General features: G+C 42.8%; 1 protein-coding gene across 2 annotated transcripts in view; it reads right to left on the reverse strand.

Annotated features, from left to right (window-relative positions):
• HERC6 (HECT and RLD domain containing E3 ubiquitin protein ligase family member 6) overlaps positions 1–19,851 on the reverse strand; it is a 61,246-nt gene that overhangs the window by 37,434 nt on the left and 3,961 nt on the right. For both annotated transcript variants that reach the window (XM_045998053.1, XM_045998052.1), the window contains exons 3-8: positions 18,339–18,415; positions 15,509–15,736; positions 14,099–14,196; positions 12,864–12,991; positions 11,936–12,066; positions 10,351–10,418 (exon numbers count right to left, since the gene is read on the reverse strand). In XM_045998053.1, the coding sequence (XP_045854009.1) occupies positions 10,351–10,418; positions 11,936–12,066; positions 12,864–12,991; positions 14,099–14,196; positions 15,509–15,736; positions 18,339–18,415 (730 nt within the window). The remainder of the gene's footprint in view (positions 1–10,350; positions 10,419–11,935; positions 12,067–12,863; positions 12,992–14,098; positions 14,197–15,508; positions 15,737–18,338; positions 18,416–19,851) is intronic.

Below are 19,851 nucleotides of genomic sequence, written 5' to 3' on the forward strand. Positions count from 1 at the left end.
CAGTAAAGCGTACATACTATCTCCCTAACCACCAAAGAATGTGGGCCCCGCCTTCTGGGTGCCAATTCTGACCAAGGTGATAGGCTAGTTCAAATAGCTACTATAGGGTGAATTGTAATTCAATTGGCCACCCGTGTGTGACCTACCATGACTATGCAACTTTCTCTGTGTATTGCAATCTCATTGGCCACCTGTGTATGGCCAGGCTCAACCACATGATCTTTGCTCTATAAAAGTTAGTCTGTGAGGCTGGGAGAGGTTGCTGTCTCTGTAAGAGACCGCCCAGGCCAGTCGGATTGATTCTCAATACTGGTGCAAAATAAAGCTTTGCTTGACCTTCGCTTTGTATCAGTCTCACTCCTTAGATCACGGACCCTAACACCATAAAAAGAGATTCTGATACATGCTGAAACATGGATGAACTTTGAAGACATTATGCTAAGTGAAATAAGCCAGATACAAAAGGACAAATAGGGGGTGCCTGGGTGGCTCAGTGGGTTAAAGCCTCTGTCTTCGGCTCAGGTCACGATCTCAGGATTCTGGAATCGAGCCCCTCATCAGGCTCTCTGCTCAGCGGGGAGCCTGCTTCCCTCTCTCTCTCTCTGCCTGCCTCTCTGCCTACTTGTGATCTCTGTCAAATAAAAAAAAAAAAAAAAAGGACAAATAGTGTATGATGCCACTTATATGAAATTGGCAACTTCATAGAAAGTAGATTAGAGATTACCCAGAGCTTGGGGGGGGGGGGGTGGTCATAAATAGAGACTTATTATTTAATGGTTACAGAGTTTCTGTATGGGGTGATAAAAAAAAAGTTTTGGAAAAAAAAAGTTTTGGAGATGGATAGTGGTGATGGCTGCACAATGTTGTGAATGCAGTTAATGCCACGAAATTGTATGTGTGTACATATATATCATAAAATTTTCTATTTTAACTATTCTTTTTTTTAATATTTTATTTATTTGACAGAGAGAAATCACAACTAGGCAGAGAGGCAGGCAGAGAGAGAGGAGGAAGCAGACTTCCCGCGGAGCAGAGAGCCCAATGTGGGGCTCGATCCCAGGACCCTGGGATCATGACCTGAGCCGAAGGCAGAGGCTTTAACCCACTGAGCCACCCAGGCGCCCCTCTATTTTAACTATTCTTAAGTATACAATATATTTTATTAAGTATACTATATATATATTTTATTGTGTTTAAAAATATTTATATAGATTAACCACAATAAAAAAAAAAGAGATAATAATACCTACCTCTCTGGGCTCCTGTTAAGATTAAATGATATTAGGTATACAAAGCCTTTGGATTATAGTTGGTGTTCATTTTTTTTATTTTTATTTTTATTTTTATTTTTTTAAAGATTTTATTTATTTATTTGAGAGACAGAGATCACAAGTAGGCAGAGAGTCAGGCAGAGAGAGTGAGAGGGAAGCAGGCTCCCCGCCCAGCAGAGAGCCCGATGCGAGGCTCGATCCCAGGACCCTGAGATCATGACCCGAGCCAAAGGCAGTGGCTTAAACCACTGAGCCACCCAGGCGCCCCAAGGTGTTCATTTTTTTTAAAAGATTTTATTTATTTATTTGACAGACAGAGATCACAAGCAGGCAGAGAGGCAGACAGAGAGAGAGGAGGAAGCAGGCTCCCTGCTGAGCAGAGAGCCTGATGTGGGACTCAATCCGAGGACCCTGAGATCATGACCTGAGCTGAAGGCAGAGGCTTAACCCACTGAGCCACCCAGGCACCCGGTATTCATTTTTTTTAAAAGATTTTATTTATTTGAGAGAGAGAGTGGGCATGAGCAGAGGTGGGGGGGTGAAGGGATGAGGGAAGGGGGTGGAGCAGAGGGAAAAGGAGAAGCAGACTCCCCACTGAACAGGGACTCCAGGATCATGACCTCACCAAAGGAAAACACTTAACCAACTGAGCCACCCAGGTGTCCCTATAGTTGGTATTCAATAAATACTGGTTTCTTTCTCCCCTCTAATCACCCATAGATTTTTACTTTTAAATCAGTGGTTTTCAGGGGGGCCTGGGTGGCTCAGTGGGTTGAAGCCTCTGCCTTCGGCTCAGGTCATGATTCCGGGGTCCTGGGATCAAGCCCCGCATCGGGCTCTCTGCTTGGCTGGGAGCCTGCTTCCCTTCCTCTCTCTCTGCCTCTCTCTCTCTGCCTGTCTCTCTGCCTAGTTGTGATCTCTGTCTGTCAAATAAATAAATAAAATCTTTTAAAAATTTTTAAAAATCAATCAATCAATCAATCAGTGGTTTTCAAATTTTGGCATGCAACAGAATTACCTAGTGATTTTGCTAAAGCATAGACTGCTGAGCCCATCCCCACAGTTTCTCATTTAGGGCTGGAGCTCAAGAATTTGCATCTAGGGTCACCTGGGTAGCTCAGTCGGTTAAGTGGCTGCCTTCAGCTCAGGTCATGGTCTCAGGATCCTGGGATCGAGCCCCATGTTGGGTTCCCTGCTTGGCAGGCGCCTGTATCTTCCTTTCCCTCTGCCTGCTGCTCCCCCTGCTTGTGCTTTCTCTCTCTGTCAAATAAATTAATTAGTCTTAAAAAAAAAAAAGAATTTACATCTAGCAAATTCCCATGTGATACTGCTGCTCTGGTGTAGGGCCCACACTTTGAGAACCATGGTTCTATACAATACTTGAATGGAAATGGCTCGGTGAGAGGTATCCGAAATCACTATATGGAAAGAAAAACCTGTGTTTTAATATAGTCTTCCAAAGGCATTAGTGCTCTGCTCCATGTTATACCTCTGCCTCCAATGAACTTGTAATAAATCAGGAAATTTTTTTTTTAGTAATTTCTATCTATGCCCCGCGTGGGGCTTAAACTCAAGACCCTGAGATCAAGAGTCACATACTCTACAAACTGAGCTAGCCAGCCACTCCAAGAGTCATAAAACTCTCCACCGTTTTTATTTTATGCTAAAATAAAAACTTCCAGAAAAAGATGTGTAACCGTGACTTCTGAAGTTCCCTTCAGCTTCCTGCTCTGAGCCCTCGTTTTCCCTCTAGCTCAATCACAAGAAAGCTTTTATTCTCCCCACATGGCTGGAAACTTAAGACAATGAGGTGCTCCCTACTGGCACTTATATACCATTTCTTCTACTCTTCAAAATCCCAGCTCCTCTGAAGTAATCATCTCCAACGTCCTTGTCACTACCCTTCAACACTGAAAAATTTAGTACCTTGCTGTCTCCCTTGGCGCAGCCATGCTTGTTATTCTTCCTGTAATTCTTGGCAACTACAGAACTAATAAACATGATTTATTTCCCACCAGATCACTCAAGTCTTGATCTCATCTCCATACTTTTCCTCTGTTCCACCTCAACTACCCATGTCCTGGACCAGGGTTTCAAGATGGATGTTATTGACATTTTGGGTCAGATAATTATTTGTTGCGGGGGTCTTGTGCATTGTAGGATGTTTAGCAGCTGCCCTGGCCTCTGCCCACCAGATGCTGGTGGCAGCCACCACAACACACCTGCCCCTTTCCAGTTACTACAACCTAAAACATCTCCAGGAGTTGCCAAATGTTTCCAGGCCAAAATCATTCCTAGTTGAAAACCACTGCCCTAGATCTAGATCATACCCCATGCTTTATAATCATCATTAACTGTTTCACCTTCTAAAATTTCTATTAGAAACATTCTCAGGGGTGCTTGGGTGGCCTTCAGCTCAGGTCATGATCTCAGGGTCCTGGGATCGAGCCCTGCATTGTGGGGGGGGGGGGGGGTGAGGGGACTGCTTAGTGGGGAGTCTGCTTTGCCCTCTCCCACCCCCACTCATACTCTTTCTCACCTCCCATCCACCAAATAAATAAAATCTTAAAAAAAAAAAAAAAAAAGAAAAGAAACATTCTTTTCTTTGGTCATGAGATACCTTTTCTGATTCTCTTAAAGTAAAACTCCCAATCTAACATTCTTTAGTGCTGGAATGAATTAAGACTTTTGGGGGCTGTTAGAACAGAATGAATGTATTTTGCATGCAAGAAGGACATGAATATTTGGGGGGGGGAGAATGTTATGGACTGAATGTGCTCGCCCCCAGATTCATATGTTGAAATTCTAACCCCAATGCAACGGTATAAAGAGGTGGGGCCTTCGGGAGGTGAGTAGGTCTCATGAATGGGATTAGTGCCCTGCTAAGAGGCCCCAGAAAGCTCTCTTGCCCCTTCCGCCATGTGAAGACACAGCAAGAAGACAGCCGTCTGTAAGTAAGGAAGCATGTCCTTACCAAACACTGACTATGCTGATTTCTCTATCTTGGACTTCCCAGACTCCAGCACTGTGAGAAATAAATTTCTGCTGTTCAGAAGCCTCCTAGTCTATAGTGTTTTGTTAGCAGGCAGAGCAGACTAAGACACTTACTTTAGAGTGGAACCCACTCCAACATTCTTCAAGGCCATTAGGACGGCCAATCCAGTGACCCTACTGTTTGTTCATTACTCATCACCTTCTCATTCTTACCCAGCTTAGAGTCCATGGTCAGCACTATAATAAGTTCCTTGCAAATACTTCCTACTCTCTCACTGTCCTATTGCACTTACCTAACAAAATTCCATCTGTGATTAAAAGCAAGTCTGGATTACTCCAAATTTGAACCCAAGCAAAACTGAAGCTAATCCATTCACTGGAGAGATTCACCCAATGGTGCTGACTGATATGACTCACAGTCATACTGTCATAAATGGGCACCCAACACAATTTAGTAATTTCCCACAACATTTGCTTCTCACTCTCTGAGACAACTGCTGTACACCTTCCTTTTATTCCCAAACCTGTTAATACTCCTCCTGTCTCACTCACTCCCAGATGAGAGCCTTACCCTCTTTGTCACTGTGAAAACTGAAGCCATCAGGCACCTTTTCACCATCACCTCACCCTCATTTCCACTGTTCCTTATTAGAACAAAATAAATATTTCTGCTCAAGCCCCTACATCCTACACAGATGCGATCCTGCCTCTCCTCTCCTATTGTGGGACACTGCTTCTGCAAATATTCATTCTTTCTCATATACCATCATTTTCTCCACCTGAACAGGATCATTCTCAAAAATCATCCCATTTTACTTGACCTCTCAGCAGTCTGTGACAGGATTAGCCACTTCCTCCTTCTGGAAATACATTCTTCTCTTCTCTTGATGAGCCTCTTTCTCCTGGTTTTCCCCTACTTCAGAAACTGGCCCTTCTCAATTTCTCTTCTGGCACCTCTTCACTGCTGGGCTTCTAAATGGAGAAGTCTTTCAGGACTGGATTCTGTCCCCCTTCTCTTCTCATTTTTACTCTCTCTCTCAAGGTGACCTTTCATCCAGACCCTGGCTTTAAATACTGCCTGTACACAGATGACTACCATGTCTATGTTCCAGTGCTGACATCCTCCCTGAGCTCTAGATTTGGACACGCAGCTAAGGCTTAGATCCCCTCCCCGAGGACTACTCACACTGATCCCATCTCACCTACTTGCCTCCATCTCATACAACTCTTCACCCTTTCCTACCAGTTCTGCCCTTCTGGCCCTCTCAGTCCCTCACACATGCTAAACTTATCCTTGCCACAGGGCCTCTCTATGTGTGCTTACCTGAGCACTCTTTTTTTTTTTTTTTTTTAAGATTCGCTTATTTATTTTAGAGAGAGCGTATAAGCAGGGGAAGGGTGAAGGGAGAGGAGAGCAGAGCAGCAGACTCCCCACTGAGTGCAGAGCTTGTGGAGGGGCTCGATCTCACAACCCTGAGATCATGACCTGAACCAAAATCAACAGTCAGATGCTCAAACAACTGAGCCACCTAGGCGCCCCTGGAACATTCTTTCTTTGGATCTAAGCACAGCTGAGGTCTGAGACCTCACTTCCCAGCCTCTGAAATGTCTTCCCTGACTGACATTTCTTTTTTTTTTTTTAAACATATTCATTTATCTTAGAGAAGGAGAGTGCATGTGAGTGGGGCGAGGAACAGAGGGAGAGAATCTCCAAGCAGATTCCATGCTGAGAGGGGAGCCCAACATGGGGTTTGATCCCATGACCCACAAGATCATGACCTGAACCAAAACCAAGAGTCAGATGTTTAACCGACTGAACTACTTGGGTGCCCCCTGACTGACATTTCTAAAGAAGTCCACTCCATCAGTCTCCCATGGCTCACTTTGCTTCAGAAAACTTACTGCTCTTTAATACAATCTTGCTATTTCGCATTTACATATTTATCACCTGTCCTGTAGAATCCAAATGCCAAGAATGAGACCAGCCTTTTCTGTACTACTCACTTTTATCCCCAGCACCAAGAGCAGAGCCTGAGACACAGGAGGCAACTGCCGACTAGACAGCTGTGACAGAGCAACCAGGTACAATCTCCTCACTCTCCCCAGCAGCACAGAAACCTTTGCCTCTGATCACTTTCTGTCCCAGAGAATATGGCAAGAGTCTACATGGATGTCAAGTTTGAAACATTCCTGAAAATAGAAAAAAGTATAAATTCGGGGCACCTGGGTGGCTCAGCCAGTTCAGCATCTGACTCTTGATTTCGGCTCAGGTCATGATCTCGGAGTCGTGAGATGGAGCCCTGCCTCAGCTTCCATGCTCAGTGTGGAGTCTGCTTGAGAGTCTTTCTCTCCCTCTCCTTCTGCCCCCCTCCCCAACTCATGTGCACTCTATCTCTCTAAGAAAAGAAAGAAGGAAGGAAGGGAGGGAGGGAGGGAGGGAGAAAGAGAGAGGGAAGGAGGGAAAGGGAGGAAGAAAGAAAGAAAGAAAAGTACAAATTAGGAAGTTAACTATGTACTGGCAGACCTCAGAGATATTGAGGGTCTGGTTCCAAACCACCACAATAAAGCAAGTGTTGCAATAAAGTAAGTCAAATGAATTTTTTGGTTTCCTGGTGCATATAAAAGTCATGTTTACACAATACCATAGCCTATCAAGTGTACAACAGCATCATCTGTAAACAATGTGTGTATCTTAAAAATACTTCATTGCTAAAAACTGCTAGTCTAAGCTCTCAGTGAGACTGAGAGTCTGAGTATTTCTGCTGATGACAGTTGTAATCTTGTCTTGAGGATGCTGGTCAGGGTTAAGGTTGCTGAAGGCTGGGGTGGCTGTGGCAATTTCTTAAAATAAGACAACATTAACATTTGCCACATCAGTGGGCACTTCCTTTCACAATCTCTCTGTACCACGCAATGCTGTTTGAAAGTACTTTACCCACAGCAGAACTTCTTTAGAATCTGGAGTCAGTGCTCTCCAACTCTGCTGCTGCTCTGTAAATGAAGTTTATACAATATTCTAGGTCCTTTGTTGTCATTTCAACAGTCTTCATAGCACCTTCACAGGTAGATTCCATCTCAAGAAGGTACTTTCCTTGTTCACCCATAAGAAGCAACTCCTCATCCATTCAAGTTTTATCATGAGACTGCAGCAATCCAGTCACATCTTCGGGCTCCACTTCTCGTTCTAGTTCTCTTAAAATTTCTGCCACATCTGCAGTTACTTCCTCCATGGAGGTCTTGAACCCCTCGAAATCGTCTATGAGGACTGGAATCAACTTTTCCAAACTCCTGTTCATGTTGGCCCTTTAACCTCTTCCCATGGGTCACAGATGTTCTTAATGGCATCTAGAATGGTGAATCCTTCCCAGAGGTTTTCAACTAACTTAGCCCAGAGCCATTAGAGGAATGATTATCTATGGCAGCTACAGCCTTAGGAAGTGTATTTCTTAAATACTAAAACTTGCAAGTCAAAATGACTCCTTGATCAATGGGCTGCAGAATGGACATTGCATTAACAGGCATGAAAGCAACACTCATCTTGTTATATATCTCCATCAGAGCTCTTGGGTGACCAGGTGCATGGTCAACGAACAATAACATTTTTTTTATTTTTTTAAAGATTTTATTTATTTGACAGAGAGAGAGATCACAAGTAGGCAGAGAGGCAGGCAGAGACAGAGAGGGAAGCAGGCTCCTTGCTGAGCAGAGAGCCCGATGCGGGGCTCGATCCCAGGACCCCGGGATCATGACCTGAGCCGAAGGCAGAGGCTCAACCCACTGAGCCACCCAGGTGCCCCCGAAAAATAACATTTTGAATGGAAACTTTTTTTTAAGCAGATCTCAGCAGGGGGCTTAATATATTCTGTAAACCATGTTATAAACAGGTGCTGTCATCCAGGTTTCTTTTTACGTTTACAGAGCACAAGCAGAGCAGATTTAGCATAATTCTTAAGGACCCTAGGATTTTCAGGATGGTAAGTGGACACTGGCTTCAGCTTAAAGTCCTCAGCTGCTTTCGCCCCTAACAAGATACTCAGACTGTCTATTGAAACACCGAAGCCATGCACTGACTTCTCCTCTCTAGCTATGAAAGTCCTAGATGGCATCTTCTTTCAATAGAAGGCTGTTTCATCCACATTAAAAAGTTCCTGTTTAGGGGGCTCCTGGTGGCTCAGTGCGTTAAAGCCTCTGCCTTCGGCTCAGGTCATGATCCTGGAGTCCTGAGATCGAGCCCCGCATCGGGCTCTCTGCTCAGTGGGAAGCCTGCTTCCACCTCTCTCTCCCTCTGCCTGCCTCTCTGCATGCTTGTGATCTCTGCCTGTCAAATAAATGAATAAAATCTTTAAAAAAAAAAAAAAGTTCTTGTTTAGGGTAGCCACCTTCACTAATAATTTTAGCTACATTTTTTGTTGTTTTTAAAATTTTATTTAGTAGGTCACCTGGGTGGCTCAGTCGTTAAAGCATCTGCCTTTGGCTCAGGTCATGATCCCAGAGTCCTGGGATCGAGCCCCACATCCAGCTCCCTGCTCAACAGGAAGCCTGCTTCTCCCTCTCCCACTCCCCCTGCTTGTGTTCTCCCTCTCGCTGTATCTCTCTCTGCCAAATAAAATAAATAAAATCTTTAAAAAATTTACTTCTGAGATTTTTATTTATGAGAGAGACAGAGCGATAGGGAGAGAGAAAGGGAAGGCATGCAAGCCGGGGAAGGGGCAAAGGGAGAGAGAGAATCTCAAGCAAACTGAAAGCTGAGCTTAATCTCACAACCCCGAGATTATGACCGGGGCTGAAATCAAGAGTTGGATGCTTAACTGACTGAGCCACCCAGGTGCCCCCATCTTAGCTAGATCCTATGGATAACTTGCTGCAGCTTCTCCATCAGCATTTGCCGCCTCACCTTGCACTTTGATATTATGGAGATGGCTTCCTTCCTTGACCTCATGAACCCACCTCTGCTAGCTTCCAACTTCTCTTCTGCAGCTTCGTTATCTCTCTCAGACATCACTGAATTTTTAAAAAAGATTTTGTTTATTTGACAGAGAGAGATAGAGCACACAAGCAGGGGTAGCTGCAGACAGAAGGAGAGGGAGAAGCAGGCTCCCCACTGAGCAGGGAGCTCAACGTGGGGCCCAATCCCAGGACCCCAGGACTATGATCTGACCCAAAGACAGAGGCTCAACTGGCTGAGCCATCCAGGTACCCCTTTATATAACTAAAGAGAATTAGGGTCTTGCCTTGGATCAGACTTTGGTTTTAAGAGAATATTTGATCTTCTATCCAGATCACTAAAACTTTCTCCATATCAGCAATAAGGCTGTTTTGCTTTCTCATCATTTGTGTCCTCTTTAAAAAAAGAGAAATCTAGATGGAAAGAAATGATTTTTATTTGTTTTTGTTTTTTGTTCATTTTTAAGAATTTTTTTTTAAAGATTGCATTTATTTATTTGACAGACAGAGATCACAAGTAGGTACAGAGGCAGGCAGAGAGAGAGGGGTAAGCAGGATCCCTGCTGAGCAGAGAGCCCAACACAGGGCTCGATTCCAGGACCCAGAGATCATGACCTGAGCTGAAGGCAGAGGCTTAACACACTGAGCCACCCAGGCGCCCCTTTAAGAATATTTTTAAAAGGGATGCCTGGGTGGCTCAGTTGGTTAAGCATCTGCTTTCAGCTCAAGTCATGATCCCAGGGCCCTGGGATCAAGTACTGCATAGGGCTCCTTGCTCAACAGGGAGCCTGCCTCTCTCTGCCTGCTGCCCCCGGCTTGTGCGCCCCCTACCCCGCCTCTGACAAACAAATAAATAAAAATCTTTAAAAAATATATTTTAGGGGCGCCTGGGTGGCTCAGTGGATTAAGCCGCTGCCTTCGGCTCAGGTCATGATCTCAGGGTCCTGGGATCGAGTCCCGCATCGGGCTCTCTGCTCCGCAGGGAGCCTGCTTCCTCCTCTCTCTCTGCCTGCCTCTCTGCCTACTTGTGATCTCTCTCTCTCTCAAATAAATAAATAAAATCTTTAAAAAAAATAAAAATAAAAAAAACATAAAAAATAAAAAATATATTTTAAAAAGAAATAGAAAGTATGATAAATACCTGACAAGTTGTCACAAAATTGGCATGTGTTCCAGCAAAAATATGTTTGACTTCAAAATCCACAAGGTCTAAAAGAAAATACGGATCCATGTTTATTGTTTTTAGAAGTAAAAAAATAAATCTTTTGTTACAATCTTAAAACTGCTCTAAAAAAAGTCTTAAAAATTTTTTTAATTAACATACAATGTATTGTTTGTTTCAGGGGTACAGGTCTGTGCATCATCAGTCTTACACAATTCACAGCACTCACCATGGCACATACCCTCCCCAGTGTCCATAATCCAACCACCCCATCCCTCCTACCCCGGCCCTTCCAGCTACCCTCAGTTTGTTTCCTGAGACCAAGAGTCTCTCATGGTTTGTCTCCCTCTCTGGTTTTGTCTTGTTTCATTTTTCCCTCCCTTCCCCTATGATCCTCTGTCTTGTTTCTCAAATACCTCAAATCAGTGAGATCATATGATAACTGTCCCTCTCTGTTAACTTATTTTGCTTAGGATAATACCCTCTAGTTCCATTCATGTCATTGCAAATGGCAAGATTTCATTTCTGAAAAATACTCTTTTAACCCTGATATATTGGGGCGCCTGGGTGGCTCAGTCAGTTAAGCATCTGACTCTTGATTTTAGCTCAGGTCATGTTCTCAGGGTCATGGGACTGAGCCCCACATTGGGCTCTGTGCTTTGCATGGAATCTGCTTGTCCCTCTCCCTCTGCTTCCCTCCCACCCCCCAGCCCAGTGCTCTTGTGCATGCTCTCTCTCTCTAAAATAAATAAAATCCTTAAAACAAAATCTGATATATTAGTCATCTAAATTTACTTATTTATTGGCAATTTATATTCTTCTAGATGAATATGGACTACAAGCACCATAAAAAGATAATTTTGATGAGGTTATATGTTGTATATTCTTAAAATTTAATTTTTCATGCACTTGCATAATGAAATCAGGGTGATGTGCTTTAGATGGGGGATTTTTTGTTTGTTTGTTAGTATTTGATTTGATTTTAAGCAATCTCTATACCCAGCATGGGGCTCAAACTCACAACCCTGAGATCAAGAGTCACTCACTCTACCCACTGAGCCAGCCAGGTACACCTAGAAGAGGTTCGATTAAATATATAAAAGGGGGGCGCCTGGGTGGCTCAGTGGGTTAAAGCCTCTGCCTTCGGCTCAGGTCATGATCCCAGGGTCCTGGGATCGAGCCCCACATCGAGCTCTCTGCTCCGCGGGGAGCCTGCTTCCTCCTGCCTCTCTGCCTGCTTCCTCCTGCCTCTCTGCCTAGTTGTGATTTCTCTGTCAAATAAAAAAAATAAAAAATAAAAATAAAAATAAATATATATATATATAAAAGGGTTTCTGATAATCCATCAACTTGGGATCTTTTTGTATTACCCTGATCTTTAGAAAAAAATTACTAAACACTCCAGGAATCACTGCATAAGAAAAAATGCATATTGTACAGATTAAAAATAACAGTACAAAAAGAACCACAGATCTATGTACTTCTGTGAAAAGAAGATAAATAATTTTTCTCCTCCGGTGGCATCAATTAAAACAAAATCATAAATTAGTAGGACAACTCGTACCATCAGCAGAAATCAGGCAGGTAAAGTTTTCTGTTGGAGCCTCCAGATGAGTTGGGCTGTTTTTGCAATATGGTCCATGACCGAAAGACACTACCTTTCCAGTGGTGTAGACATATGCAAGAGTATGGTAACTGCAAGAGACAGAATATAATGAAGACCAAGGGACTCACACTTTTTGAGAAAGATGATGTCTCCTAACACAAAGTAACAGATTTATCTTATACTGAGTACCCAGATAACCTTATCATAATGTCAAGGTGAGAGGGTATCAAATGATGTGACTAAACAAATGGTAGGTGAATATTAACTTATTACTAACCTTAAAGATAGAATATTATTGATGGGTCTTTACTATAGCTTCTACCATTTCTGTTTCTTTGTTTCTTATTTGTCAGAGTGAGAGAGAGCACAAGTCCCTGCTGAGTCAGGGAACCCGATATGGGGCTCAATATATCCCAGGACAATATATCCCAGGCTCAGTAGATTCCAGGACACCAGGATCATGACCTGAGCTGAAGGCAGATGGTTAACAACTGAGCCACCCAGGCGCCCCACCACTATTTTTTATAACTTTCCTCCCAACCCCCAGCACCTAGTAATGTGGTCTATACACAGTAGACTTCCAATAAATTCTTATTAAACAAATGAAATTCCTAGGATAAATTAGACAAAAATAGAAAACTCAAACTGTATTTGAAAGAAGTAAATTTTCAGAAAGGAAAATGATTTATAAAAAGAGTAGTCACATATTTGGGGTTTTAAGGTTTGATAACATGGCTGAGGAGTCATTTTTTTTGGATGAGTAGCAAAGCTTACTGAACCAGAGAGGGAGGGGAACCGAGAGGGGTGCCCTGAGGAATCATTTCTAAGTAACAAAATGTAACACCTTCTACTCACACTAAAAACAAACAAAAAACTAGTCCATTACCTTCCACAATCTATCTGTGAAACCAGGCCATCAATTCCTTCAACGAGCTGTGGCCCTTCCTTCTCAGCAGTAGGGCTGTGTCCCAGCTGTCCATAGCTATTGCCTCCAAATGTGAACACCTTCCCAGTCTGTTTGAAAAAGAAGGAATCAGACTAATTTCAGATTTTATTTGTTTATTTTTTAAAGATATTATTTATTTATTTGACAGAGATCACAAGTAGGCAGAGAGGCAGGCAGAGGAGAGGAGGAAGCAGACTCCCCACTGAGCAGAGAGCCGGATGCGGCGCTCCATCCCAGGGCCCCGGGATCATGACATGAACTGAAGACAGTTGCTGAACAACTGAGCCACCCAGATGCCTCTATTCATTTAGTTTTTAAATAAACATTTCAGTGGCACCTGCGTGGCTCAATGGGTTAAAGCCTCTGCCTTCAGCTCAGGTCATGATCCCAGGGTCCTGGGATCGAGCCCTGCATCGAGCCCTGCATCGGGCTCTCTGCTCAGCAGGGAACCTGCTTCCCCTTCTCTCTCTCTGCCTGCCTCTCTGCCTACTTGTGATCTCTGTCAAATAAATAAATAAAATCTTAAAAAAATAATAAACATTTCAACCACACAAATAGTTTTCAAGTATATTCCTTGTGGCTATAGAGAGAATCCATCCCATTGGAATATACTATTTGGCCAGTACAAGGAGAGGAGGCAAACATTTACAAAGCAGGCTGGTAATTGTGCCAAGCAAGAAATGGAACAAAGTAGTTTCTAGTCTATAATCTGGGTTCTTGAAAGCTGTAAAAATTAGTTTGTCACCTCTACAATAATTCCATCTGTAGAACTATATTATGAATGAATAACTGCTAAAAGGATTAGCTCCTATATTAATCATTTTTTAAAAATTTTAAGATTTTATTTTTAAGCATTTTCTACACCCAATGCGGGGATCGAATTTACAGCCCCAAGATCAAGAGTTGCATGCTGTACCAATCGAACCATTCAGGCACCCCATTAATCTAATTTAGTGGGTATCTAAAAATATTTCCTAAAGCTGAAATTAGCTTCTGTTACATGATCTTGAAAATGTCATGGTTTACATTTGGTTAATTTCACCTTTTTAGATATTTGTACGTTGAATGGTTACGTTGAGATATTGAAACACAGATTGCTTGCAATAACAGGACATGTACCTTGGGGTAACATTTCTCAGGAATTAAAAAAAAAATAGCAAAACATTTTAGATTACCTGGGTAAGCACGGCAGTGTGCTCATAACCACAGCTGATGTAAACCACACCTAGATTCTTTAGCGCACCAACTGAATGAGGCTTGGAGCGTTGCACCACTGAAAGAAAGCAGAATCTCTAGAGGCTAAGGCTCAGATTTCATAAGCTGTCACATCTATTAATATTTTCATCATCTTATAATTCATTAACATAATCTTTTAATTGAGCACTCAGGAGTATTATAGAACAGAGGGAAGGCCCTGCCTGGAAAAGAAAGAAAAACACCCCTTTAGCATCTATTTCTGAAAACGATGTAATCTTCTGGAATGCCTCAGCCTATTCTCCTAGAAAGCTAAGTTTTAAGACCTTTATTCCCAATAATATTGCCATTATGTTATATTCGTTTCTGTCACCTAGTAGGTGTTCTGCAAATATGCAATAATAATTGAGAAAAGAAGCGGACTTAACTTCATGTTGACAGAGTCAAACGAAATGAGATTAAGTTCTGGCTGAGTATACATTAACTAAATGTAAAGAACTGAACAGAGGGACAGGGTTCGTGGGGAAGACTTCGCAGTGAGTTTTTTTAAGGGCTGTCGGTTGTTGGTCCTGCAGCATCTTCTAATCCAGTGGTTCGCAAGCTTGGCTGCACATTGGCATAACTGGCAGAATCTTTAATAATGACCAATGCCTGACTTCCATCCCCAGACCTTCTGATTTACTTGGTATGGCGTCTAACTTGGGTGCTGGGATTTTTAAATGCTCTTACGGTGGACAAAATAAGGGGCTTCAAAGATGTCCTCCGTGTCCTTTCCCAGAGGTTGTGGCTATGTTAGGTTACACGACAAAGAGGAGTTAATGAATATGGAATCAAAGTTGTAATCTGTTGACCTTAAAATAAGGAGGTTAGCCTGGATTATCTGGGTGGGCGCAATGTGATCACCAGGGTCCTTTATCTGAGGAAGAGGGAATGCAGAAAAATCACCGGGAGAGTAATGTGACCTGAGGAAGATTTCACCAGCCATTTCTGGCTTTGAAAAAGGGGGGCTATGAGTCAAGGAATGGAGGTGGACACTGGAAGGGGGAAAAGACGAGAAAATGGTGCAACACCCATACGCATCCCCTACCCGGCTGCCCCGAAGCCTCCAGAAAGGAACTGAGCCCTGCTGACTCCTTGATTTTAGCCCTATGAGACCTGAATCAAACTTCTGACCACCAGAACTGTAAGATAATACATTTGTGTTGTTTGAAACCACAAGTTTGTGGTAATACATTACAGTGGCCATCAAAAATCAAGATGGCTCCCCAGGGGATTCTCATGTATCACAAAGTTCGGGAATCACTGCTCTCATCCTTGAGAGTCCCCTTTGCAGAGCTGGTCCCACAACTGGAAAGAAAGACTGATTTACCACAGGAAGACTATCTTGTTACCTGGGATGTGGTTCTTGCACAGGGCCAGCTGCCCTTCACTGTTGCTTCCCCAACCAAACGAAGCCCCCGAGAGAGACAGGGCGAAGCTGTGCACCCCACCTGCAGCCACCTGAGTGAGGGGGATGCCGTCCAGGGAGCGCACCCTCTGTGGGCTGGCTTGGGAGGGGCACTCCTTCCCCAGGCCCAGCTGCCCATGGCTGTTACTTCCCCAGGAGAACAGCTGGCCGTCTACAAAGAGAAAGCAGAGAAATTGAGAACAGCCAACACACTGGAATACCAAATTCAAGTAGAAACTGCCACCCTCATTCTACAAGTCTTTAATAACTACGACAGGGATAAAGGAGGTTAGAGTATTCTGACTAAGAGCAAGGAGGATGGTCACGAACACCTTCAAAAGTCCCTTCCAACAACATCCACTCCTCTTCTCCCTCCAGCTGAGAACAACTCTGTTCCGTCAGCTGCTCAGACCAGAAATCTTGAAATCATCCTCAGCTCCCTTCTTTCTTTTACACCCTTCACCCTAGCAAATCCTGAAGTCTCTATCTTTAAAATGTGTCGAAACTGACCACTTCTCACCTCTCCACTGTTAACTACCTTAGCCACCAAGCCACCGTTACATTTCTCCTGGAAGTTTACAATAATCGCTCACTAGGCTCCCCGTGTCCACATTTGTCTGTTTTCCAATGCAGCCAGAGTGCTCCTTAAAAAAAAAAAAGTCATATAGAACCCTTTAGGAATTTGCCATCTTACCCAATAAAAGGATAATTCTCTCCACAGCTCACAAGCCCTGGGTCACCAGTGTTCCCCAGGACACATCTCAGACCTTATCTCTCTCTGAGAGCCACAGTATTACACTGTGGTCTCATGGCCTGCATGGTACCATGGTTAACTGCTTAGGGTTGAGATGTAAACAGATTCAGGTTCAAATCCCACTCCTATTTCTTAGTGTGTGACCTTAGGCAAATCACAGAAAGTCTCTGAGCCCAATTTCTCATTTCTAAAATGAGGGTACCAATGATGCGCAGCATCTGTGTTTGTTAAGTGATTTCATGAGATTCCAGACGTAAAGCATCTCCCATGGTAGCTGGAGCACAGAAGGCAACCAAGCAATGTCTGGAGCCTCTGTCGTGCAGCTGCCATTATGCATATGACATCACCTGGGGAATATGCAAATGTTATGTATCTCTGGAAGACGCTCACAATATGCCACCCCAAAATACGCCACTCTGGCATAAGGATTATTTTGAGCTGAAGGCAACTGAGAATCCACAAATGTGGGAAAAGTTCTCTGCCCTCCTCTTATCCACCCAAGTGCAAAGTATGTATTTCCCGTTTGAAGGTGTCCTCTTCTCCTGCACCCGGGATGGGGCAGTGACCCATCACCAGAGATGGACAGTCTGCCTTAACATGAGTCCTCACAAATCACCCTAAATAAAATAACTCTTATCTTCTATTAGTTTCTCCCATGTATTTCCACCTCCCATGTATTTCCCTACAATTGGTCATCCTGCAAAGCCCAAGTCCTTCCCTCATTAAAATGGTTCATAAGCCCCCAAGTCTAAACACTTCTTGAGTTTCACTTCTTTTCTGTAAACTTCCATACACTAAAATAATAAAACCGGTGTGTCTTTCTCTTGTCAATCTATCTTTTGTCACTTAAATGCGCAAACTCCCAGGTACTGAACCAAAGAGGATACGAGAGGGTGCCTGGGTGGCTCAGTGGGTTAAGCCTCTGCCTTCGGCTCAGGTCATGATCCCAGAGTCCTGGGATCGAGCCTCGCATCGGGCTCTCTGTTCAGTGGGGAGCCTGCTTCGTCCTCTCTCTCTCCACCTGCCTCTCTGCCAACTTGTGATCTCTGTCTGTCAAATAAATAAATAAATAATCTTCTTTTAAAAAAAAGAGGATAGGAGAAAAATCTTTCTTCTGCAATACTCTCTATTGGAACATTTTGACTGACACTGGACAAAGGATGGGGATATTAGTAGAAAAACACGTGAAGTCATAATTTTAATATCTTGACTTTACTTTCTTTGATCTAAGTAAAAAAGACAAATGGACCTTAGTTTACCTGGGTTTGCTGGTATATACAACCATTCAGCATAAAGGGCAAAGTTCCAGCTAAAACCACTACTAAATTCTGTGACAGTCAGATCAGGTCATGTGAACAGAGATGATCCTTTATGGCATTTATATGAATTAGGCACTACTTGGAGTATAATATGAACACAAAGAATAGGAGAAAAAATGAAGAACAATACAGCTTATGAAATCTAAAGAGTTAAAAAAACTTCTAGGGGCGCCTGGGTGGCTCAGTGAGTTAAGCCACTGCCTTCGAGTCAGGTCGTGGTCTCAGGGTCCTGGGATCAAGCCCCACATTGGGTGGGCTCTCTGCTCAGCAGGGAGCCTGCTTCCCCCTCTGTCTCTGCCTGTCTCTCTACCTACCTGTGATCTCTGTCAAATAAATAAATAAAATCTTAAAAAAAAAACACAACAAACTTCTAAATGCGTTAAAATGAGCCCCAGTACATTAAAAATCAACAGGCATAATTCATATTTAAAAAAATTACTTTGTGGGGCATCTAGGTGGCTCAGTCATTAAGCATTAAGCGTCTGCCTTTGGCTCAGCTCATGATCCCAGAGTCCTGGGATCCAGCTTAGCATCAGGCTCCCCGCTGGGCAGGAAGCCTGCTTTTCCCCCTCCCACTCCCCTTGCTTGTGTTCCTTCTCTCACTGTGTCTCTCTCTGTCAAATAAATAAAATCTTTAAAAAAAAATTACTTTGTAATGACACTTAGAAGATCCAAAAGCCCCCCCCCCCTTTTTTTTTTACCTTCTGATAATGCCAGGGAGTGGTGGTGTCCACAGGAAACTTGTATAATTTTTATATCAGTCAGAGTTTTTATCTTCCTGTAATAAAAATGATACAAAATTTATTAATCTTTCTTTAGAGTGGCTCACCAAATGAACTACAGATATTAAAACAATCCCAGGTAAGATATTTGGTTTAGGGAAATAACTTTCTCTTCCTTTCTTTTCTTTTTAAACTGGGCTATTTTAATGTTTTTTTACAATAGGATAAATGGGTCTCTGGATGACTGCAGATATGTAAGGCAGTTTGGCAGTATTCGGAAACACCACAGTAATGGCAATTTTCCTGATTGGCATGTAATCTTCAGTAATTTTAAGGAGTTACTAGTCTGAAACAGCAGTCACACCGACAAGTCTGCATTTACACATCCATCATTTTCAGGATTTTTGGTAACCTGGGCATATTTTCCCCAGAAATAACTTTATTTTCTTATTTCTTCTGTTGTACCCTTATTCCAAAGTCCTCAAACTATTTTAAACATGACATCAGCACATATAACGGTATAGAGCAGGGACTTCTGGGTGACTCAGCTGGTTAAGTGACTGCCTTCGGCTTAGGTCATGATCCTGGAGTCCTGGGATAGAGTCCCACAGTGAGTCCTGCACTGGGTTACCTGCTTGACAGGGAGTCTGCTTCTCCCTCTGACCCTCCCCCTCTCAAGCTCTCTGTCTCTCTGTCTCTCTGTCTCTCTCTCTCAAGTAAATAAATAAATAAAATCTTGGAAAAAAAAAGGTACAAGCAGAATCCAAACAGTTATAATACAGAAGTGATATTTATTAGACATTTAGTGCAGTATATAATGTACTAACTTTTATTCTGTACTTATTGGCTTAAAAAAAAGTTTCTTCATGTACTTATGACACAGGGCTTTAGAATTTATAGAACACTGTTATTTATATCGCCTGATTTAAGCCCTATGCGATAAAGAAATCATTAGGTTGAATCCTACTAAACTGCCATTTTTGTGGATCAAAACATTACTATCTGCAATTTCATATGGTTGAACCTAACAGAACTCAGAGTTCTGCTTTGGTCTAGGGAATCACGTTATAGATATCATGTTATAGAACTAGACTCAAACCTTCGTCTTTTCATTCCAAATTCAATGCTTGTCCCCCAAAGCCACACACTCTCTTACACAATTAAAAACCAGAGAGGTAACAAAAAGTAACTTCCAAGTATTAAAAATCATGCTTTTAAAAAATTCTTAAACATGTAATTCATGAACACACAATTCAGACTGCTTGTCATATCGTTTGTCCTAGGAAGGTGTTTGTGAGGAGACGATTCTCCCTCCATCTTACTACACAAAATATTAGGATCCAGTGGCTTAAGACAGAACAAAAAGGTTATGTTGGGAGGAAAACTCTTCCTCTTCCAGGTTGGATCCAGTCTATAGGGAACGGGGACATGCAAATTAACTGACAATAGACAGATTAACAGGAGAAAAAAACAAGGTTTATTTAAATGTACA

The sequence above is a fragment of the Meles meles genome, chromosome 2 (assembly GCF_922984935.1).
Source record: "Meles meles chromosome 2, mMelMel3.1 paternal haplotype, whole genome shotgun sequence".
Taxonomy (NCBI): domain Eukaryota; kingdom Metazoa; phylum Chordata; class Mammalia; order Carnivora; family Mustelidae; genus Meles; species Meles meles.